The sequence below is a fragment of the Notolepis coatsorum genome (assembly GCF_963971535.1).
Source record: "Notolepis coatsorum genome assembly, chromosome: 5".
Classification (NCBI taxonomy): Eukaryota; Metazoa; Chordata; class Actinopteri; order Aulopiformes; family Paralepididae; genus Notolepis; species Notolepis coatsorum.
In genome coordinates this window covers 26,187,391-26,212,590 of record NC_140169.1, presented here as the reverse complement: position 1 = coordinate 26,212,590, position 25,200 = coordinate 26,187,391, and the positions used below count along the sequence as shown (strand labels likewise).

At 43.9% G+C, this 25,200-nt stretch overlaps 1 protein-coding gene across 1 annotated transcript in view; it reads left to right on the top strand.

Moving 5' to 3' along the window:
- Positions 1–4,908: 4,908 nt before the first annotated feature.
- acmsd (aminocarboxymuconate semialdehyde decarboxylase) overlaps positions 4,909–25,200 on the top strand; it is a gene marked incomplete at both ends in the record, with an annotated part of 64,908 nt that continues 44,616 nt past the window's right edge. Inside the window, 4 exons of the mRNA XM_084314716.1 lie at positions 4,909–4,965; positions 19,281–19,325; positions 23,095–23,191; positions 24,592–24,641. Of these exons, the coding sequence (XP_084170842.1) occupies positions 4,909–4,965; positions 19,281–19,325; positions 23,095–23,191; positions 24,592–24,641 (249 nt within the window). The remainder of the gene's footprint in view (positions 4,966–19,280; positions 19,326–23,094; positions 23,192–24,591; positions 24,642–25,200) is intronic.

Below are 25,200 nucleotides of genomic sequence, written 5' to 3'. Positions count from 1 at the left end.
ATCGCACGTTCTCCTTCCTGGCTCGTCGATTCTGGTGGCCCACCATGAGGAACGACGTCAAGGAGTTCGTACTGGCCTGCGCAGTCTGCACCCGCAGCAAGACCTCCCACCAGGCACCCTCCGGGCTATTACAGCCGCTTCCCATTCCGAGCCGTCCTTGGTCACATGTGGCGCTGGACTTCGTCACGGGTCTTCCCTCCTCCCAGGGGAACACGTGCCTACTGACCGTGGTGGATCGGTTCAGCAAGGGGGTTCACCTCGTGGCCCTTCCCAAGCTTCCCTCGGCGGCCGAGACGGCGGACCTCCTGACACGCCACGTGTTTCGCCTCCATGGTTTTCCCCAGGATGTCGTCTCGGACCGGGGGCCCCAGTTCACTTCCCAGGTATGGCAGGCTTTTTGCAAGGGATTGGGGGCAACGGTCAGTCTTTCCTCTGGTTATCATCCCCAGACTAACGGACAAACGGAGAGGATGAACCAGAGTGTGGAGTCTGCTCTTCGGTGTGTGGCTGCCGAGAGACCAGCTTCTTGGAGCCGTTTCCTTCCCTGGGTCGAGTACTCCATCAACTCCATGGTCAGTTCCGCCACCGGCCTCTCACCCTTTGAGGTATCCCTGGGCTACCAACCCCCTCTTTTCCCTGCACAGGAGACGGAGGTGGCAGTTCCCTCCGTACAGGACCACCTCGACCGGTGCCGTCGGGTCTGGGAGATCACCAGGACCGCGCTGCTCCGGTCATCAGAGCGCGCCTGTCGTGGGGCTGACCGGCGCCGGGTTCCTGCGCCGACGTACCACCCTGGGCAGAGGGTGTGGCTTTCCGCAAGGGACCTTCCACTTCGGTCCTCGGCCAAGAAGCTTAACCCCCGGTTCGTCAGACCTTTTGAGGTTCTGAAGGTGCTCAGTCCGGCGGCGGTGAGTCTTAAGCTTCCTGCGTCCATGCACATTCACCCCGTTTTCCATGTGTCCCGGGTTAAGCCTGTCTCTCTCAGTCCCCTGATGCCTCCTGCTCCGGCACCACCTCCTCCCGAGATGGTGGACGGTCACCCCCAGTGGCAGGTCCGCTGGTTGATGGGCGTTCGACGGCGGGGTCGGGGGTTCCAGTACCTGGTGGACTGGGAGGGGTACGGTCCGGAGGAACGGAGCTGGGTCTCCCGCCAGCTCATTGTGGATCCCGGCCTGATCACCGACTTCCATCGTGCCCATCCGGGCGAGCCGGGTCGGCCTGGTCGCCGGGTGGCTCCCGTGGAGGGGGGGGTACTGTGAGGTTTGGTCCGCTCCCCGCCACACGCTCCGTCCCTTTAAGGTACTTTGTTGATTAATTGCATTCCCCGCCACACGCTCCGTTCCTGTAAGTTGCCGTGTTGATTGGTGCTCTCCTCGCCACACGCTTCTGGAGCAAGTATCAATTTCATCCCGCAGCTGTCACAGCTTGTAATCAGCGCCCTGTGGCTTTATATACCCTGATCCCCCTACTATCAATGTTGGATCGTTCTGATTACTCCTGCATTTGCCTGCCTTCCCCGTCGCTGTTTGCTGTCTTTTGCTCTCCAGGACTTTCGTGGAGAATCCCTGTGGAGAACCTGGTTTTCCCGTTCTGAGCTGCGCCTCGTTATCTGCCCGCTTTACGCGTTGCGCTCTGGTGAGTTTTTGGAAACAGTTCTTTGGATCATCAGTTTTTTGTGCGTTTGTGAAACACCGAAGAGATCCCGTTTTTTGTTTGTACTATTCTCACCTATTTTTGTGTTGGATTTACACTTTGGATTACCGTATTGTTTTTTCTCTGGACTCTGCTAACTGTGTGTGGTACACCGAAGATCAAGTCACTGGGATATATACTGGATCAGTCACCTCTCTGTTTCTGTTGTGCGCTGGGCTAACTCAGATTTCTCTCTCTCTCCGTTTCCACCGGTAGTGAAAGCTGGGAGGATCTGCAGAGCGGCTTCAGACGTCACAAGCCAATTCCTCACCACCACCTACTGGGAGAATCTGCAGAGCCGCAACAATCTTCACATGCCAGATTCCCCGTTTGTTCGGTTGCTCAACTTAATTCCATCTTGTAACTCTGAAAATAAATACGCCCTTGCTTTGGCTAACTCTGAACAACTCTCTCTGTGCCGTTGCGTTTGAGGTCGGTTACAAACCCTAACATCCGAAATGCAAAGTGGTAGGGCTCCTGGAAGAGACGGTATCCCACCAGAAATGTACCTCTCATGTTGGGACATAATTGGACCCCTATTACTTAATATGATTTTATACTCAGTCAAGATGGGGAACTTTCATAAGAACGACAATATTGCACTCATAACAGTCCTCCTTAAAAAAGACAAAGACCCCACCGAGTGCGGTAGTTATAGACCCGTAAGCCTCCTCGGAACCGATATCAAACTGTTCTCTAAGGTATTAGCCATCAGACTTCAAAAGCATATGATGTCTTTAGTTCATCCGGATCAAACTGGCTTCATAAGAAACCGTTTGATCACTGACAACATAAGACGATTACTATACGTACTAGATGCCAGCAAGGACGACACCACACCCAAGGCGATGCTGTCCCTGGACGCAATGAAAGCTTTTGATAGGCTGGAATGGTCGTATCTATGGGCAGTATTAGAAAGGATGGGGTTAGGAAAAGGATTCATTGATATGATTAAAGTAGTATACAAAGACCGATCGGCCATGATTACAACAGGTATAATCACCTCGGGAATATTTCCGGTATCACGCTCTTCTAGACAGGGTTGCCCTCTTAGTCCCGGACTATTCGATTTATCACTAGAACCTTTAGCACAATATATAAGACAATCCCAACTCATAGAACCAATCGTAATCAAGGGCACACAACACAAAATTAGTCTATATGCGGACGACGTAATACTGTTCATGCAAAACCCTAACACCGCAATGCCTCATCTTCTCAAGTTGATTAATGACTTTGGCGACCTATCGGGATTTAAAATAAACTGGCCAAAGTCGGCTTTCCTTCCACTGAACGCCCCTGCAAAGAATACCAGTCTTCCAGAAGAAATACCAATGGTTAAACACTTTAGATGCTTGGGAGTTGAAGTATTCCCTACCATAAGCCAAACGGTGAAACACAATTACATAGAAATCCAAAATAAAATACAATACGACCTTGACAGGTGGTCAAAACTTAAAAACTCAGTACAGGCACGGGTTTCAATAGTTAAGATGGATGTCTTACCTAGAATCAACTTCATCAGCTCAATGCTTCCGTTACCCCCTCCAGATGGTTATTGGAAAAAATTACACTCTTCCGCATATACATTTATTTGGAATAACAAACCACCACGTATAAAAAGATCCACCGCACAGAGAAACAAAGCCGACGGAGGGATGGCAATTCCAAATTTTTTCCACTATTTTAAGGCGTACACTTTAAGACCATTGACAACCTGGTTTGAACCCCAAGCATCAGTATCCTGGAGAAATTTAGAAGTAAATATAGTAGCACCACAGAGACTGCAGGACATAGTATACACCAAAATATCAATTAAGCAATGCGAACTGAAATTTGGCCCTATAATTACACATGCGATCCGGATATGGCGTGAAACACAAAAAAAATATTCTAACCCACATAAATGGCATAATCATACTCCCTTATTCAATAACAATGCACTCCTGATTGGAAAACGACCTATAAGATTCTCTAGATGGGAAAAGCAAGGCATACATACATTAGGAGATGTTTTCAACAAACAGGGTATTTGTAGCTATGATGAAATAGAAAAGAAATTTAATCTCACCGGTTCCACATATCTTTTTTACGCACAATTATTGTTATGTTTGAAGTCTCACGGTGTTCCATTAAGGATACCAATTGCACACCACAGATAGCACACATTTTTCTATGAAAGAGAGACATCGAGAGGTTTTGTATCAGATTTGTATCATCAATTACTAATGGCCTCGTATGAAACCCTCCACCTAGACTCTATTTGGAGAAGGGATATACCAGACCTGGAAATAGATTTTGAGTGGCAAGAAGCCTACTCAAAAAGGGCCCTTAAAAATCGTGCTTGCGCGCTACGCACGATCGGTTAATATATACACACAAGTGTAGTGCCCTTTTCAGCCTTTGAGCACCTGCCCCTCTAAAGTCCTGTGCACAAAATACTATACTAACCTTCGTACTGTCTTTTACTATCATGCAGTTTGCTAATAAGTAATCTTCCTTGCCTATATTACTACCTACTATGCTGATATGTCTATACTATGCACTCTGTAGCACCCAAGTTCAACACTGTATGACGGACATTCTTACTTAGCTGCCAGAGTTGTATACAGTTGTACATTCACTATCAAATACTTCTATAAATTTACTTAAAACATTTTATTGAGCACTTTTACTAGAGTACTATTTAATCAGGGTATATCACTTCCTGCTATCAAAACCCCATTCCTATGCACTTTTATGCACCTGCTATAAATTGTAGCCAAAACTGCGCTGCAGCAGTAATGCTGCCTCAGCATAACAAGTGAACTCGGCAGCCAGCCAGCCAGCCATGGGCTGCTTGCATAAAGAAACATTAACAAAAAGTATTGTGTTTTTCGAGTACAGATCAGTTGTTGAACCAAAGAATAGGCCCTAGTTTGTTGGGACCACCACATTCTGTTCAGCTATCAACGCATAATTAGTGGTATCGAATGGGGTTGTCACTCAGTCATTATGGGCTGGTGGTGAATTACCTGGCACTTTACACTTCCATCAGTCATTCACCTGACGCTCGCCTCCAGCGGCTCGCTTGGACCCTGGGGGCAGAGGGGCTCTGCCTGGGCGGGGAGTGACCTTGCTCACGTCCGTGAAAGCTTTTTTATTTTATTATTTGTGGTCACATCACATGGTGTGACAGAATTCCACGGTCAGTTGAAATCTCAAGCGATCAGCAGGATGAAGATCGACATTCATAATCATATTCTACCAAAGGAATGGCCAGATCTAAAACAGGTAGGTTATGAGAGATAACGCACACGCTCAGACTTTGAAGCGCAGACTTGTTTTATTGCCTGACGTTCCGCGTGCATGGCTATACGCACCGACTGCATGCTGTGGTGGGCAGTGGCTAAGTGGTGGCATAGCCTTCTGGTACAGTTGAGTAACTTCTATTTAAACCTACTGTAGGCCTACTGTACACACTTCTAACATTCCCGAGACATTTTCACTCAAAAGTATAGTTGTAAACATATCACAACAGAATAGGCTACTATAGAGAAATTATCATACTGGATTCCTTTTGCACAAACCTTTTTTAGATGCATGACAGAAACCAGTTTGTTGTGACAATATACTTTTCCATATATCTAATCTATCTATTTTACACATCCTTGAATGAAATACTATCAAAGGCCAGAGAAAGTGTATTGACATTTTCCTCTTTGAGTGCCAGTGGGAAGGTCCAGTGAGGGGTAACAGTGAAGGCCCAGTCCCATAAATCTGTTCTCTCTGGCTGGTTAAACTTAAATCAATGTCTCTGTCAATAATGAGTCCTGGCCTTTAGCTAATCATTAGCCATGTTCTCTGGTGGTGAGAGGGACGAAGGTGCCTTCACTTTTTTGTGATGTTTGGCCATCAGATTAAGTAGGCTGTGCCATGTGGATTATGATGATGGCTGATTATTATTATAGTTTTTGATATTATGTTGTTTTGTGGGATCATAGTGATATTCTTTGAGAGCTACTTGCTAAAATATTTTTCACCTGAAGACGAGTGTATTTGGCCCGGCTATAGTGAAACATTAATCTTGTTCAAATATCCTGTAAAAACAAAAACACTGCTTGGCATTCACTTGAGGCAAGCTATACTGCCTTAAAGGAACACTCCATCAGTGCAACCACTACAAACTGTCTGGTACAAATTTATTTGGTTTGAGAGTTATTGAACCTGTTAAGCCTTAAGGGACCCTGCTTTTCTTTATCATAAATCGATCAATAGAGACCGTATTAGATCCCAAATTATCATATCATGGGGGATCATTGGAAAGCCACACTCATTGGCTACAACCCTGTGCAAAGATTTTCGAGATCGCCAAATGATTGACTGAGCTAGATCCTCGGGAGTCGGGGGTGGTAATGTGTACTTTTGCGTACTTTGGGGCACGCCTCACATATCGGCATGTAACTCGAGAACCTCTGAACGGATTTTGTCACCTGAAAGGGCAATCGACAGGCAACAAATAGGGCTTTAATTCTATCTATATATTGTATTAAAAGAAATGCACACCCGAGCCACTAGAGGTCGGCAAAAAATCGTCCACATGTGGGCCCTTGGATGTTAAGAGGTCAATGTTTTAAAATATATTTTTTTGTAGCCAAGAGTAAAGACCATAACCCTATCAAAAACAGTAGTCAAAGTGTATATTTTCATTTTTACAGATGTTTTATATGTTTTATCGGAAATACTCATTTATCGGAAAATGCTAATTATCGTAAAAACCGCAAGAAATGACTAAATCCAGATTCAACCCTGCCATTTGAAAGAGAAGCATTTTCCCATAATAAGGTCAAGTTCAAGGTCAAATATGAATTTATAATTAAAGTCGGTTATCATTAATTACTGTATCTACAAAATCCTTCTGTTTAATCATCTTCCCGCGGTTCATTTGCTTAGATTTTTTGTACACATGATCTCAATAAGGTGGTGAATGAGCTCAGTGAGCATTTTCTCGTGCCCCGTATACATTTTTGATCATCATCATCAAAATCATAAATCATAATGAATCATAATTAATTTATTCATTACAATTTACTCAGCCTAGCAACATACACAATATTTCTGACACTGGAAATACATACCCCAAGGTCCCTAGATGTTCCTAGATACCAAGAACATGCAAATTGACCTTGCAGAAGTGGAGCAATCTTCCATTTACTTAGTTTCAAGTTTCTTTAATAGTTGTCATACAGAAGTACAGAATACTTTTGTACAAAATGCTTCTTACTGTTGCGCTTAGGCATGTACCTTTAGGCAAAAACGGTCTACAGATTAACACGTAAGAGTTAAGTGTGCGATGTCATTATGATGTATTATTCCAGTAAATAATAAATACATCTCAGTGACATAATGAACATTTGAAATATCAACACCTTAGTGAGTGATTAACAGTTCCTGGAAACTATATTAATTATTGTATATGATTGTAAAATGTATTATATTTATTATTGATATATATAATGTTTTCTTTTGCTAACCATAGTTGGATAAACCATTTTGTGGAATAGAAAAGACACAGGGGGAGACTAGTGCCAATGAAGGTCCAAAGAGCATAAAACCCACTATGCTTTCTGGGCAGTTGGAACTTCCCTCTGAGTCCAAACAGAGAATAAAATGATGCTCATCTGCGTGGATGATATGAGATGGAACATTGGTGACCACTTTGCTCTCATAGATCTGTAAGGCTTCATCTATTAGCTCTCGCCTTAAAACTATATTATGAGTGAATTATCAAAATAATAGCCACTATAGCAGTCTATAATAGCCACTATAGCAGTCTATAGTGACCGCGTCCCCGACCGCCAAGAACCTTGGTGTTGTCCTCGACGACCAGTTGAACTTCTCCACTCACATCGCAGCGACAACCAGAACCTGCTGATTCCTCCTGAGCAACGTCAGAAGGATTCGCCCCTTCCTGACAAAAGAAGCCTCCCAACTCCTCGTCCAATCAACAGTCATCTCCCGCCTCGACTACTGCAACGCACTAGGCTGGTAAACATATGCCTCCTAAAGTGTGTAAACGAAAGTACAGGAAGTACAGGCTACAGGCTTTCCGGTTTCGACCAAACAATTATTAATTATGTAAAGTGCACAATATTTCCTCGTTTAAGCCACTGCAACAGCTTTACCTGAAGAATTTACTACATGACCGGGACGTTCTAGCTTGTTTGCCAACAGGATTCGGGAAAAGTTTGGTCCGTTCGGAGGCAGCTTCCAGGGGAAGTACATACACCGGAAATTCTACCCCATACACATAGTGATATACCAGGCTTTATCTCACGGAGGAGATAAAACTGGGAACGAGGTTACATTTACATTTACATTTACAGGTTAGCAACGCACTGCTTGCTGGCCTCCCGGCCACTGCCACCAAGCTTCTTCAACTCATTCAGAACGCAGCGGCCTGCCTGATCTCAAACCTACCGATGTTGGCCCATGTCACCCCACTTATTAGGGACCTGCACTGGCTCCCCGCCTGCATGAATCCGCTTCAAGGCCCTCGACCTGGCATACCGTGCAGCAAAGGGAACCGCTCCCGCCTACCTCCGGTCAATGGTCTCTAACTACACACCCTCAAGACCCCTACGCTCTGCATCTTCTGGCCGTCTCAGACCCACTCCTAACTGAGCACCGGGAGGGTCAAGGAGAAGCCGCCTTTTCTCAGTCCTTGCCCCACAATGGTGGAATGAACTGCCCAGTGCCCACCCCAGTTAGGACAGCCGAAACCCGTCCAATCTTTCGCGTCGACTAAAGACGCACTTCTTCAACCATTTTCTGATTTTTTTTTTTTTATAAATATAAATAAATAAATAATAATAATAATAATAATCTAACCCTAACTAACCTTACTGTCATACACTTGTCCTAATAAACTAACCTACACTGTAGCACTCAACACTTTGATGAACATTGTTACTCAGCTGATAGAGTTGTGCCCTTCCTGATGACTTGTCATACAGAACTTGTAAGTCGCTTTGGATAAAAGCGTCAGGTAAATGACTAAATGTAAATGTGAATGTATAATAGCCACTATAGCAGTCTATAATAGCCACTATAGCAGTCTATAATAGCCACTATAGGAGTCTATAATAGCCACTCTTCCACAGCAGGTTCAGGTTCAGGTTACTTATGTGTACCCGTGGGTAGACTTGGTTTTCAGTAGTAGACAAGGCATCTATCTGGACAGACATTGCACAAACAACACAGACAACAGACAAAGTGATGAAAGTGCTCCAATAACCAGGACTTAAAAAGGAGAAAAATAACAATAATAGAAAAAAAAGAAGAAAGCAGCCGGGGCGCTGCCAGAGTGAAAAAACTGGATTAGGGAACAGGGACTACATCCTTATCCAAACTGTTGACATAATCTGGCTATTGGGCGACAATAATGTGGTCAAGAGGCATGGTTTCTATCTTGAGCCTTTGGCGTGGTTTATTATTCACATGGTAAAGCAGCAGCACATGAGTTCTCCTCTCCGTGAGAGGCAGGTGGGGAAAGAGGTAGAAGGGGAGGAGACATCTCCTTAAATACTCGCCACCTGGTGGCAGCATTAGTGGCTCCGCCTAGAGCGCCCTCTAGTGGAAACAGATATATATACAGTTAGATAGTTACTTGCAATCCTACATAGAACCTCTAACTTTAACACTCCCACTTAGGGTTGTATAGCACACTTTATAACTTCTCCAAAAACAATTTACAAAGAAAATAATACAATTCAGAACATCAAAAAGAATATGGCAGTCAATATTTACACACCAAACATGACCTCTGCAAATCTCTTCAATTTCAGTTTGGAAGCAGGTTTCGTCATAGCGTCTGCTACCATGTCGTCCGTTGGACAGTAAATCAGTGTCATTCTTTCTTCTCTGATGACAGATCTGATGAAATTATATTTTATATCGACATGTTTACATCTCTGCCGGCACACAGGGTTTCTAGCTATCGCAATGGTTCCCTGGTTGTCCTCGTAAACAACAGTCTTCTTATATACATAGGTATCCATCCCTTCAAGCAGTTGTTCTATCTAGATAAATACATTCCTGTATTGTCATAGCTAGAGCCATATATTCGGCTTCACAAGTTGATAGTGCCACTGTGGGCTGCTTCTTTGTTTTCCACGAAACCAGTGAGCTGTTTGTGTTCAAACTCACACAATATCCTGTGGTACTTCTTCTATCTGTGGTGTCAGCTGCCCAGTCTGCATCACTGTAGGCTTTAAGCCCTAAGCCCTCGCTGCTCTTTCTGAAACACAGCTGTTTATCTGCTGTACCTTTGAGATAACGAAAAACATGTTTTGCTGTAAGCCATATCCGTGATGCAAACACCCTGACATCTTTTAAATCAGCCCTCAAAACTCACCTTTTCAATCTTGCTTTTGACCTCTAATTCTGTCAGTGTTATTTTATTTTTGTCATGTATTATTTTTGTTCTGTTTTTTGTTTTGCCATAGTTTGTCTCTCCTGCCCATGTAAAGCGTCTTTGAGCACCTGGAAAAGCGCTATATAAAATAGATGTATTATTAATCCAATGCTCCTCTGTGGGGTCAGCAAAATGCTGTGACAATTTACTCACTACAAAACATAGGTCAGGGCGAGTACATGTTGTCAAATAAATGAGGCTACCCACAGCTTCTCTGTACATTTTTACATCTGTCAGTTTCTGAGCATCCTCCTGGTAGTCTAATTTTTTATCACATGGTGTTTCCCTTGATCTACATTATTGCATGTCAAAACGTTTCAGGATCTTTTCCACATATCTCTTCTGGGATATTTTTACACAATTGGCAGACTGTTCAAAGTCCATGCCTAGAAAATGCTTTAACCTTCCAAGGTCTTTCATTTTGAATCTGGTGCAGACCATACCTTTCACCTGTTCTAGGTTTCTAGTGTTGTCTGCTGCGATGATCAAATCATCCACCCAAATGACGATGATCACTTTTCCTGACTCTTTTGACTCTCTTGAGTAAACACAGGGGTCTACTGGGTTCTGTAGGAAGTGATCTTCAATGAGACATGTATGAAGCATCTCGTTCCAATTTCGCCCAGACTGTTTCAGGCCGTAAATGGATTTTTCTAGCTTACACACTAGCTTCTCTCCTTTCTTTTCGTAACCTTCAGGTTGTTCCATATATATCTCCCTATCTATGGGTGCGTGCAGATAGGCTGTCTTCACATCCATCTGATGTAAAATCAAATTGTCCTCAGCTGCTTTCTGCATCACTACCCTTACACTGGTCAGATTGGCTGTGGGGGAGAATGTTTCACCGTAGTCTATCCCCTCCCTCTGACTGTAACCCTTAGCTACAAATCTCGCTTTGTACTTGTCGTGGCCTTCAATACCCTCCTTGATTGAGTACACCCATTTCCCTCCCACTGTCTGTCTTCCCTCTGGTAACTTGGTTAGAGTAAAGGTGTGGTTGTCCTCTAGGGACCTCATCTCCTCATCCATTGCTCTCTCCCATTTACTTGATTCAGGGGACACTATGGCCTCTTTAAAGGTCTGAGGTATCCCACTGACTACCCTGTAGCAGTAATCAATGGTGGTAAGTGTACTGTCATCCTCGTCACTTCCTCTCCGGGGCATAGTCTGTGAGATACTTTGGGGGTTTGTGTTCCCTTGAGGGATACCTCCCACTGCTTGGGGCACGTGACGTCACCCTTGGGTGCTCCTCGTCATCGCCCTCTGGGGGTTGCTGACTGTCTGTCTGCACGACCGTGCTAAGTACACTGGGCTGAGGTGTCTCTGTTTCTTCACACCTTACTCTGGAGTCCAGCTCTGGCTCCTCTGTCTGTGTCTCGCTCTCACATGTTGTCTTTGTGACAAACTTGACTAGCCTGTGTTTCTGCGCTCCCCCTTTACCGGGATAATAAACTAGGAAAGCAGGGCTTCCTTTGTCGTGCCCTACAAAGAGTCCTTTTTCACATCTGGACTCGAGCTTCCCTCTGTCCTGCAGGTAAGCATAACACACTGATCCAAATTTGTGCATTCTAGCTAGATTACACTTCTTTCCTGTCAGTGCTGTATATGGGGTGGTGCCTGTGTGCTTATTAAAGCACCTGTTTCTGGTGTAAGCGTTTTCTTGCACCGCATAATGCCATAGACTCTTAGGTAAGTTACTGTCTACTAGCTTACACCTAGCCATTTCGAAAATAGTGCGCCATTCCCTCTCTGCCACTCCGTTCTGGTGTGGGGAATATGGACATGACGTCTCGTGTCTTATCTTGTTCCTCCTCAACAGTGATTGGAACTCTCTGTTTGTGAACTCAGTTCCGTTGTGGGACCTCAAGCATCTTACGTTACCGTAAGGGGCTATGTCTGCCAGGAATTTCTCTGTGGCCTGGAGTGTGTCACTCTTTGCTTTGAGAAAGTAAACAAACACTGCCCCTGTGCACACATCTGTAAAAGACTGTACATATCTAAAGCCTCCTATGGACTCGTTTGTTACTGGACCGGCAAGATCTGTGTTAACTAGCGCAAGTGGTACCTTTACTTTTTCTGTGGGATTTCTGTTTCTCGATTGAGTAAACTTCCCCTTTATGCACACTACACATTCTTTGTCAGGTCTACGCTTTTCACCTTCAATGTGCATGCCTTCTGTCACTGCTTGCAGTTTCAGTAAATCCTCGTAATTACAATGACCCATAATCTCATGCCATGTCTGAATATCGTGACTGACAGTCACGTTACACATATCATTATCATCATTACACTTGTCATTGCCATTACACTCTGTTTGCAGATAATACATTCTCTGGTACACCTCTATGTTGAATCGCGTACCGTTGGGCTCTACAAGAAAATGTTTACCTTCAATGAAGACCACTCTGGCACCGTTCGCAGTAGCAGCTATTACAGAGAATAGTCCTTGTGGGAACGATGGTACGTAGAGAGCGTTCTTTAACGTCACTGTACGCCGGCGCCCCTCACTGTCTGTGAGGCATACCTGTGCGTCTCCTCTCTCTTGCGCCAACCCGTAGGTGCGCTTCCCGTCTGCCAGCTCCATGCTGTGTCTCTCCGGGTGGAAAGTGTTGTCAAAGTTCTTGAACCGACTCCTGTCGTTGATTGATTGATTGATTTTTATTGTGGAGTAAAAGACAGCATCCAAGGGATAAAAACATGAGAAAGTGCAAGCACTTATTTCCATCATGGTCCCTGATTTTGGACATGGACAGACATCATAAAACATAGAGCATCATAATAAAACATACTAAAACAGAGCATCATAATAAAAACATAGAGGATCATAATAAAACATAGAGCATCATAATAAAACATAGAGCATCATAATAAAACAAAGATCATCATAATAAAAAACAGAATAAAACATAATAGCAACCCCATACAAAAAAAGCACTTCCTACCCTCTCCTTCCTATGGCTATTCTATACTACACTGGCTAGCCATTTCTTTGTGGCACGTCTAAAACTTCCCCCCTCTTCGATGTTTTTCAGGGCCACTGGAAGCTTGTTCCACTCCAGTGCTGCAGAATATAAAAATGTATTTGTGCCCATTAGTGAGTTAAATCTTGGCAGAATAAAATCCGTACTGCTCCTTCTAGTGGAGTATGAATGATTGTCACGGAATCGATTAAAATAATTAGATAGATATTTCGGACCTGTATTTTGAACTATCTTGTGTGTGAGACCTAATTTGATGTGAATTACCCTTTTATTGACCGGAAGCCAGTTTAGTTGCCTAAAGAAAGTTGGCCCTAGGTGAGTGCGTGGAGGTAGTTTAAGGACTACTCTAATTAATTTGTTTTGAGCTGTCTGAAGTTTATTTTTCAGGACCTGTGGAGCGCCACTGAACCAGGAGGTGGCAGCATAGTCAAAGTGACTCTGTACTAATGCGCCCGCTAGCATTTTAAGTGTTGCCTGGTCCAGTAGTTTCCCTTGTCTAGCTAGGAATTTCGTTTTCTGGCAGATTTTAGTGTGGGCTTTTTTAGCCATGGCCTCTCCTGTAAGATGTTTGTCCAGTATGCAGCCTAGATATACAACAGAATCCTTGTTTGTTATTTGCTTTTCACCTACTCTTACCTTCATTTCAATATCTTTACCAAGCCGTTTCTTTGATCCAAACAGGATGGCCTCTGTTTTTCCTAGATGAAGAGATAGTTTGTTATCTGACAGCCATGTCTGCACATTTGATAGCTCCTCACTAAGGGTCCTCTCCACTACTGCCAAGTCCTTATGGGAGACCAGAATGGCTGAGTCATCCGCATAAAGAAAAAGGTCTGATGAACAGGCATTCTTCATATAATTTATGTAAATGAGAAAGAAGAGCGGCCCCAGGACACTCCCTTGAGGCACCCCGCAGGTGATCGCCTTGGCTGAGGAGTAGGTCCCGTTTACATCTACCATCTGAGACCTGCCTGATAGATATGAGGTGACCCAGTTCAACGCTGACCAACTAAACCCAATCGCCTTCAATTTAAATAAAAGGACACTATGGTCAACCGTATCAAAGGCCTTTTGTAGGTCCAACATGATCATTCCACAGAATTTCTTTGCATCAATCTCCTTTCTGATGCAGTCAGTCAAATACACCAGACAAGTCTCAGTGGAATGAGATTGTCTAAAGCCTGACTGATGCTCAAATAGGATATTGTTACTCACTAAATATGTATTGATCTGTTCATGAATGATTTTTTCCATGACTTTTGATAGTATACTTAAAATGCTAATTGGTCTATAGTTACCCTTGTCTGACTTATTACCTTTCTTATAGAGTGGGATTACTCTAGCACTCTTTAGATCTGCTGGTACCTTCCCATGCTCAATGGAGAGATTGATTAGGTGGGTAATAGCAGGTGTGATGCTCTCTGCTGCGTCGTTAAGAAACCTAGCAGGCATCTGATCTAATCCTGTCACTTTACTGGAATTAAGTTGATTTAGCCTCTTGAGGACTGCGCTCTCTGTCACTTTACTAAAAGAAAAGGAGTCCTCTTGCAGCTCTAGTTGTGAGTAATACTCATTAACCTGTGCTTCTCCAAAACGCCCTGAATGCTGTGGGAGATCTTTTACCAGATTACTTGCCACTGATGTAAAGTACGTGTTCAGCCCCTCCGCCACCTCTTTTTTGTCTGAGGTCAATTTACCCTCGTGGTTCAAACTAAGGCTGCTAGGTTTGGTTTTTAGCCTTTTGCTGTAGCCTAGATCCTTTAATGATTTCCACAATTTACTGGGGTTGTTCCTGTATTCGACTATCTTTTCAGAAAAGTGGGATTTTTTGGCTGTCATAATCTCCCTGTTCGCTTCACTTCTTAGTTTCTTAAACTCTTGGTAGTCTGAATTATCCCTTGATTTCTTAAATTTTGAAAAACTTAGATTTCTTAAATGTATCAGTTTTAAAATGTCATCAGTAACCCAGGGCTCTGTTCTACGCTTGATCCTTACCACTTTGCTTGGTGCTAGTTTCTCCACTACATTTAGAAAAATAGATTTAAAACATATCCAGGCGTTATCAATATTATTACATTTCAGAACAGTTGCCCAATCTACATTATTAAAACACTCGATGAGAGCAGCTTTGCTGTAGTTTTTCAGAGACCTAATTTTCACTGTATTGTGACACTTAAATATATTTCTCTGTATCTTCCTAGTCACAAAGATCATGGAATGGTCACTGATAGTATATTCTACTACTCCACTTTTGCTTATCCTGGTCCTATCCGATACCAAAACCAGATCAATAATGGTTTGGGAGGTGTGTGTAACACGAGTAGGTTCCTTAATCATCTGATGAAGATCAAACAATCTACAAAAGGTATCACAAGCTTTGAAAATAGTAGAGTCCTTCTTGAGAAAGTCAGTGTTTAAATCCCCAAGGACAATAATCTCTGCTGTGGTAAAGTCATCACAATTAGAGCAGGTCTCTCCCAATAAATCATAAAAATCACTCTGATTTGGGGGACGATAGCACACCCCAACGAGGATTGGTTTGCTTTTGGGGAGAGAAATAGCCAACCAGACTGCCTCTATTTGATCATTATTTAAATCATCTCTAACATTAAAATCAATATCTGACCTCACAAAAATACAGACACCACCGCCATTTCTATTTCTATCTTTCCTTATCACCGTGAAATTCTCTATTTCAATTTCAGCATCTGGTACAGAATCATCTAGCCATGTTTCACTACAGCAGATTATTGAAAGATTATTCTTACTAGCAAGCAGTCGAAGTTCGTGGAGTTTGGGGAGGAGACTCCTAGTGTTTACGTGTATCAGGTGTAATCCTCTGGAATCAAAGACAGAATCCAGATTACCTGCGTCCTTTATAGTTCCATTTTCAATGGTACAGATTGATGATCCCGCTGTAATTTCACCATCACGGAGAGGTGATCGATGTGGATCCTCCCGACTATCCCGGCCCCGTCTTTCTTCACTGCCCGCGTCAGGTAACGATTTAACGGTGGCTCCAGCTTCCTCAATCCTCTCGAAGTTGCCTCTCCACCCGATGTCGTTCCCTGCTTCACCGTCTCCTTCTCCGGTTGCTCCGCACTCGGATCGCCCGGCGTCATCTCCTAAGGCCCTCGGAACAGCTCCCAGGCAGAGAAGTGCAGACGGATCGGTGAAGATGTCACAGGTAACGCCCGCAGATTCCCCGAACCCCGAGCTTACCTGAGGGGAGGTGTAGTCGCTCCTCGGCAGATCCGTTAAATTGATTCCTTCCCCATTTGAATTTGAATTCCCCGGGCCAGGACACTGATGAATATCCCCGGACAATAGCAGGCAAATTGCTATAATAAGCCTCCCAGCGTTTACGTTCCGCTTGTTTGATTTTAATTTGACGCGGAGTTGCCCCAGGTGACAAACAAATGAAGTCAACACCGCCGCTTTACCGAAGCCAAAATGTTTGGCGTTCATTCCGTTCGAAGGAGTATCACCAATTTGTGATTTACATTCCTTTAAGAATCTGCAATTAAAATCATGAGGGGTATAGCCAAGAAACCCCGCAATGTTTAAGAACAAGATAAAAGTTAGGAGAGCTGCTGTTGCTCCAGCCACACCCGATGCCATAGCTGTCAGCTGTCAGTGAGCAGTGTGTCAGTCCTAGAAAAACAGGCCTGAAAACCGACGTGGGACGACGCACCTGTGTCCACGATCAGTCCCTTCCTTTGGGTCTGTTGCAGCTGCGTTGGCCTGGTGACGTACGCTGTCTGCGCCCTGGTGATGAAGCCCTCTTGTCCCGCTACTCTCCGGGCGTCGTCTCGATTCGTCTCACGTCGACCGTCGCCGCCATCTTGCCTATGGCCGCCATCTTGTCCATGCACGTATCGCGCGCTCTGGTCGCGTTTCTTCATGCACGCTCTGTCTGTGTGCCTCGTGGATCTGCAGAAGCCACACCAGACAGTCCTTGTGCAGTTACCTCTCCGATGGCCTTTTGTCTCCGCATCGCCAACACGCCAGCTCCGTCGTGGGCCTGGTCTTCTCCGTTGGCATCGCTCGGGCCTTCAGCACCCTCTCTCCCGCCTCCGCGGCGGCTGGGTGGGTATCTTCTGAGGCCTCGAAGTTTCGCAACTTGGCCTTTCCCAGCGTCATGTCCGCTGAACCGTGTGTTACCAGGAGTGTGAACAGTTTGTACAGCTCCGGTAGTCCCCTCATCACCATCGCCATCATTAGCCCATCGCTTGGTGCTTCTGCTGCACTCTTCAATGCCGTCATGATCTGCTCAGCTCTGATGACGTATTCGGTCACAGTCTCGGTGTGCCCCTTCTTCAGGGCTGTTAGTGCTATGTAGAGGGCCATGACTCGGGGTCTCCCTTGCCCGATATAATGTTCTCTCAGCACTCCCAGGCTTTCTCGGCCTTTGTCTTTAGTGTCGCGGAATATCAGCCCCAAGCTTGTGTCGTCGAGCAGTGGTGCTAACTCACAGTATGCATCTGCATTACGCTTGTCGTCCAGGGCTTGTGCTTCCGCCGTCAGGTCTCCCGTGGGGGCCGTCAAGATCGTCGTCTTCAGTCCCACACCGTGCATGCAGCATAACATGCGCTCTTCCCAGAGCTCATAGTCCTCTGCCTTTCCATTAAATGAGGGCCATTTGCTCCTTCCCTTGGTCGCCACGAGTTCTAAGACGGGGGTTCTCCCCCTCGCCTCCGTTGGGCTCAGCAGGCTCCGTCTCCCCCGGTGCCGCCTCCCCGGGGCTCTGCACGCTGCTCTCCGGGCGGGTCCGCTTGCGCTCCAGCAGCAGCGCGTTGGTGGGGTCGGCGCCCCACTTCCTCTTGACGCGCAGGATCGTTGTGTTGGATTCCATGTTGCTCTTTGAGGGTGCGCGTAGCTTTAGCTCCTGTTGGCCTAGCGTCTAGCCACGCGGTACTCCCGGTGCTAACCTAGCCTATACTTCAGCTAAACTTGCTACCCTTTATTATTTCGCCCCTGCGTGATCTGGGCCCATAACCTGTTGACAGAATCTGGCTATGGGGCGACAATAATGTGGTCAAGAGGCATGGTTTCTATCTTTAGCCTTTGGCGTGGTTTATTATTCACATGGTAAAGCAGCAGCACATGAGTTCTCCTCTCCGTGAGAGGCAGGTGGGGAAAGAGGTAGAGGGGGAGGAGACATCTCCTTAAATACTCTGACTGACCAGGCAGCATTAGTGGCTCCGCCTAGAGCGCCCTCTGGTGGAAATAGTTATATATACAGTTAGACAGTTACTTGCAATCCTACATAGAACCTCTAACTTTAACACTAACCCAGACCGTAAAACCTGCTGCAGGATCCATAGCAAGGCAAAAATGTGCTTATCAGAGTCACCATGTTTAGACCCCCAGGATCAAAAGCATAGTGGTCGTTTATCTCAAGCTATAGAGCCCTGCTGACAATAATAATAATAATAATAATAATAATAATAATAATAATAATAATAATAATAATAATAATAATAATAATAATAATAATAATAATAATAATAATAATAATAATAATAATAATAATAATAATAATAATAATAATAATAATAATAATAATAATAATAATAATAATAATAATAATAATTAATAATAATAGAGCATAGAACATAGAACAAAGGGTAAAGTAATAATGGTGATTGTGATAATAGTGATTATCTATTATCCTGTGTAGTGTCAGATAGTCCTAACAGTATTTATTATTAAGAGTAAAATTGTCCTAACTGTTCTCAAGTTCACCAGCCTCTCCAATTGGCGTGCATTCCTCACGGTTGTGGAGCCTGATGGCTACTGGCAGGAAGGACTGGCCGAGGCAGCTTGTGGTGGGTCGTGAGGGGGATAAGTCTACTGTATGGCTGAATGTGCTCCTCATCTGTGGCTAACTGAGGAGCTGTGTATATGAATCACAGCTTGGATTGTGCTGATGAATGACTTCCTCAGCATCGTTGATGAGTAGGGAATAGGGATCGGAGTCCATCATTCTGAACCTGCCTTTTGATATTTATATAATAAATAGATTTAGTGTATATCAAGTATAACCATTCACAGCAGTTATTCTATAGTCTACACAGTGTCGCTCTAACATGGTGCTCCCACAAAATAACCAGCTCATGATAATCACAGACTGCTCTTCTTTTTTTTAGAGGTATGGGTATGATGGGTTTGTCCAGCTTCACCACCACTGCAAGGTGAGCCATAAGTGTGTGTGTGTCTGTGCACACGCGTGTGTGTGTGTGTGTGTGTGTGTGTGTGTGTGTGTGTGTGTGTGTGTGTGTGTGTGTGTGTGTGTGTACACATGCAAATGCAGGATTATGTGTTGAGTGTGTGTGTTTATGCAAATGCAGTGCATGTGCGACACCGACACAGCGGGTGCTCCTCGGTTGCACCCTGTGCTGCCGGGACCTTGCTGTGTGAGCAGCTGGAGAACCGCCACGTCGCCGAGTCGCCGTAGAACATACTTCAAGGCCAGAATAGAACAGCACCGTACAGAACACACAGCCAGCCGGCGTGTGTGCAGCTGCTTAGGCAGTGGAAGCTTTGACGTCAGCCAACTTCACATTAGGACGTAGGCTTATTCACGATGACGCATCGCTAGTATGACTATAGTATTTAAATAGTATTGTGTGATTTTGTGTGAAGGGCGGACTAGCAAAGTAAGAGTTTCATTGGTACGGTCTGTTTAACTGTGCACATGACAATAAACAATCTTGAATCTTGTATGAGGTGGGTAATTAAGATTATTATGATTACTATGATTCCATGGCAAATGTGGGCACGTGAAGCCTGCTGACTAGACATGTAACTGTGATCGTGGGCTACAATAAATACACTTGATTTGAAATGCAGCTCGGAGACCAATCTAGTCTGACAAGTCCAAGATCGCCAATAAAGGGGTTATAGCATGCGGGTTAAGTGATCATTATATGATATTCTGTACCCGCAAAAAGCTAAAACAAAAGGCTGGCTGTCACAAAACAGTCACATCTAGAGACCTCAAAACCTACTCTAGCGAGGCCTTTAACCTTGAACTGGAGGGTCTGGACTGGTCAGATGAGCTCAATGGTACACTGGTTGAAGAAACATGGCTTGGCTTCAAAACCAAATTTTCAACGATACTAAACAACATGGCCCCCCTAAGAACCACCAGGGTAAAAAATCGCGCGGAGCCGTAGATGCACGCTGAAATACTGACCGCTATGAAAACCAGAGACAAAAAATGCTCTGAGTTTCGTAAAAGTCAGTCAAAGCTTACCATAAGCACGAGCAGTGAACTCCAAGCCCACGTGACTGAACTCAAACTGGAAAGAAACAGACTAAGAAATGATGTAAACTCCATGATCAAAACAGCAAAAAAATATTTCATCAATGACAAAACCGAGGAAAACAAAAACAAACCATGTGAACTTTGGAAATTACTCAATAACCAACTAGGCTGCAGTAAAAAACTTAAAACCAGATTCTCAAACATAAACATAAAGACGGACAATACGCTCATCACAGAAAAGCTGGATGTAGCCAATTACTTAAATAGTTTCTTCACAAACATAGCCACAACACTGGTAAACAAACTACCCTCCCACTCAGGGCATGATGGGGTAGAACACATAGTAGCATACTACAAGAACCTAGGGGTCCACAAAGACGACTTCAAACTGGAAATGGTAACAACAGATGAGGTACTCAAAAAACTGAGCGCCCTCCAACCTAACAAGGCCACTGGCCATGACAACATCCCTTCCAAATTCCAAGACTCAGCAGCCGCCATCACCCCAGTCATCACACACATAATAAACCTCTCCATAAAACAGGGACACGTCCCCAAGGACTAAATTGCGAGAGTGACCCCTCTGCACGAAAAAGGCAGTAAATTAGACCCAGGCAACTACCGCCCTGTTTCTATCCTTACCTCCATCTCGAAAGTCATGGAACATTTTTTATACGAACAGGTCGAAAAAGACCTCGCGGAAAAAAATCTAATCTACGAATTCCAATCTGGCTTCAGAACATCCCACTCCACTGACACATGCCTTCTCTATTTAAACGACCACATCAAACAAGAGGTGGACGCGGGCAAATACTGCGGCATGGTCATGCTGGACCTACAAAAGGCCTTCGACACTGTCAATCACACCATTCTGATTGACAAGCTAAAAGCAATTGGTTTTGATAGTCTATCAGTGAGCTGGATGCAATCCTACCTGGAGGGGAGAGAGCAGATGGTGGAGGTAAACGGCACCCTATCCCCCCCCCTCACAGTAAGCTGTGGTGTTCCACAAGGAAGCATACTAGGTCCGCTACTGTTCCTAATTTATGCAAATGACATGTCGTCAGCTTGTGACTGCAACTTGTTCCTGTTTGCGGACGACTCAGCCCTGCTGGTCTCTGACAAGAACAAGTTACAGGTTGAAAAAACCCTCAGCTCAGAACTAGGCAAAATATGCATATGGCTCGCTGATAACAAACTATCATTACACATGGGCAAAACAGAGTCCATTCTCTTCGGTTCAAATAACAAACTCAGCAAGACCGACGGCTTCTCAGTTACAGTGGGTGACAATATTGTCACAAGGAAAGAAGATATTACCTACCTGGGTTCCATCCTAGAGGCAAATCTTTCCTGTGACAAAATGGCATCCAATGTAATAAAAAAAGTCAACCAACGAACTCGATTCTTGTACCGGATCTCCTCACTGGTAAACAAGAATACCCTGAAGACTCTGGCAGGAGCACTCATTCAAGGGTACTACGACTATGCTTGCACCTCATGGTACCAAAGCACCTCAAAGGCGCTAAAAACAAAATTACAAACATCTCAAAACAAACTGGTCAGACTACTGCTTGACCTTACTCCTAGAACCCACCTCACCCCTGCCCACTTTGACAACCTAGGATGGCTTAGAGTAGACGACAGAGTACAGCAACTTGCAATGGGCCTGGTCTACAAGATACACTACACGACCAAGGTACCCATGTACATGTCAAAATACTTCCCAAAGGTCAGTGAATACCACGATCACAACACCAGAGGGAGCTCCACAAATCATGTTAAACCCAGATTTGGCTCAAACAAGGGACTAAACATGTTTCGCAATTATGCCACATCAATGTGGAACGCCCTACCCAAAGCTGTAAAGGAATGTGAATCACTACCCACGTTCAAAAACACTCTCAAAAAACACCTACGGGAGACTGCAATTCGAAACTGGCCCCTGTAAATGTCCTAACACAACCCCCTCCAATGTACAGTAAATTACCAAGTATGGTCTTGTCAATATTCCAATGTACAGTTTTGTTTGTATAGTTGTACAGTGTCCCCCACCCACCCCTCCTACCCAACCCCCCGCCCCCCCCCCCCCCCCCCTCCTACCCAACCCCCCCCCCCACAACCACCTCCAATGTACAGTCCCCCCCACCTACCCAATCCAATGTACAGTTTCTACGCCAAATGTATATACTCTTTCTTTCTGGACTCTTTTTGTATCACAAACAGTACTGTATTTGTAAATCTGGTATGTCATAAATGTATAGATGTAGCAGTACTGTCTATCTGTATGTCATGTATGTCATATATGTTACGATGAATTGAAAATGGGGGACCCTGATGTAAACAAGACGAAAGTCTTTCTCTGGTCTGCATCCCCTTAACAATTGTATGTATTGAGCTGTACTGTACTGTACCCATTCTGCAATATGTTAATGAAGTTTTCAATCAATCAATCAATCAATCAATCAATCAATCAATCAATCAGTCAGTCAAGATGCATATTTAATTTTGGGATTCTAATGCTATTCTCAGGGATAGAACAATAATCAACCCTCTGCCACCATCTAGTGGCCGTCACTGATATAAAATAAATAGTAAAAAAGTGAAGTTAGGCCCTCTATTTGGATGGGGGGTGGCCTGGCAGTCTGCATGTCTGCATGTATGCCTGTTTTCTAATATATCTGTTGTTACAGGGTGAAGCCCAGATGATGAGGGATGGGAAGCTGTTCCGAGTGATCCAGGAGAACTGCTGGGATGCAGAGGCGCGGATACGGGACATGGATCTTCACGGTAAAGGCTTATCTATAAAGACCATGAGACTGATCACACCTACAGGCAGAGCAGCCTTGTTAGGTGCCAGATGAGTCCAGGATGCCTGATTGCTTTTACCAACGCTTTCGTGTTTCCGCGTCTCTGATTGGCCAGGTCTTGTGACATGTACGCCCAATCGTGGGACCGCAAGTTTCTACACTGGTTAAGCTTAGGCGCTCTTTCGAAGTTGGTAAAGGTCTATGACGATAGAACGCCTGCCCTGATTCCAAACTCTAACCTTAACCAACTTCGAAAGAGTCGCCTAAGCTTAACCAGTGATAAACTAGGCGTTAGGTAGTTTGCAGGCTGTTCGACCCGGAAATAGGCGCAGAACTTGCCGTCCCACGATTGGCGCACATGTCACATGACCTGGCCAATCAGAGCGCAAAACGGGAACCCGGAAACACGAACGCGTTGGTAAAAGCATAGACGCGTCGAGGATCGCCACATAGGAGTTAAAGTAACCCCAGGAATAATAATAATAATAATAATAATAATAATAATAATAATAATAATAATAATAATAATAATAATAATAATAATAATAATAATAATAATAATAATAATAATAATAATAATAATAATAATAATAATAATAATAATAATAATAATATAATAATAATAATAATAATAATAATAATAATAATAATAATAATAATACACTTTATTTGTATAGCACCTTTCATACAAGAATTCAAAGTGTTTCACAGCAGTAAAATAAAAATATAAGCATAAAATGAGCACAACATTGGCAGATCAAGAACAATGGATAAAGTGCAGACATAAAATTAAGCAACAGCAAAATGGACAAGTCAAGATAAGGCATAGAACATTAAATCACATAGTTTTTCACATTAGGATCTGACATCTTAGGCGGTGGCCTCTTTGTTTACGGTTTGATTATCACTGATACACATAAAATAGACATATAAAATCATGGAATTGGCAGATACACATAAAATAGACATATCAACCCAGTATTTTAGATGTTTAGTGCTGTCAGAGCGATAGGTCTTTCTCATATACTCCACCTTTCCCCCCGTTCTAAGGTACATTATAGAACCCTTTAAGTTCTGAATGACTTGTAATGTATCTGAAAGTCAATTACAGTATGTGTGCTTTTCTTTCTTGATTAACAACCTCTTACTATCTGAATTGTTCTCCCATCAGGTACTCCAATCAGGTTATTATGATAAATACTCTATTTTAAAATGAGAACTATTTTCAAGAACGGTTAGATTCGAGTCTGATACAAGATACAAATGTTTCCATGATACCTCAAATCATGGTGCTACTTTTCTTATACTGTATTACAAATATACTGTAGGTTACTGTGTATTATGGACTTACTGTAGCACACTGTATTAATGACCTTCCAGGTGTCACAGTTCAAGCCCTCTCCACTGTTCCTGTGATGTTCAGTTACTGGGTAAGCATGACTAAGCATCAAATAAAGATATTAGTATCTCAGTTACTGGGTAAGCATGACTAAGCATGAAATAAGGATAGTATCTCAGATTCTCAGTTACTGGGTAAGCATGAAATAAGATAGCGTCTCAGTTACTGGGTAAGCATGATTAAGCAAGAAATAAGGACAAAATCATTATCTCTCAATAGGTGATACTGTAGATGAAGAGGTTCTTAGATGAGATATGAATCTTTGTTAATCTTTCATCATATTTATTTTTCCTTTCCTTTCCTCAAATGTATACTTTTTATTTGAATATAGCTCATATATTATACGGCATAACCCACCACAACATATTGATCGGGGATATTTGACACGCTTCAATGGAACCGGGAGAACCGGGAGAACTTTATACAAAACCCTGTTTGAACCCCTCATCAATTACTGTAACGTCATATGGTGCAACACATACCCCAGCCATCTCAAGAAACTAGAAAGCCTACAAAAGAGGGTACTACGAGTGCTGTCATGGTCCGGGTATAGAGCGCCCTCAAAGCCTCTGTTCCATCGCTTTGGTCTC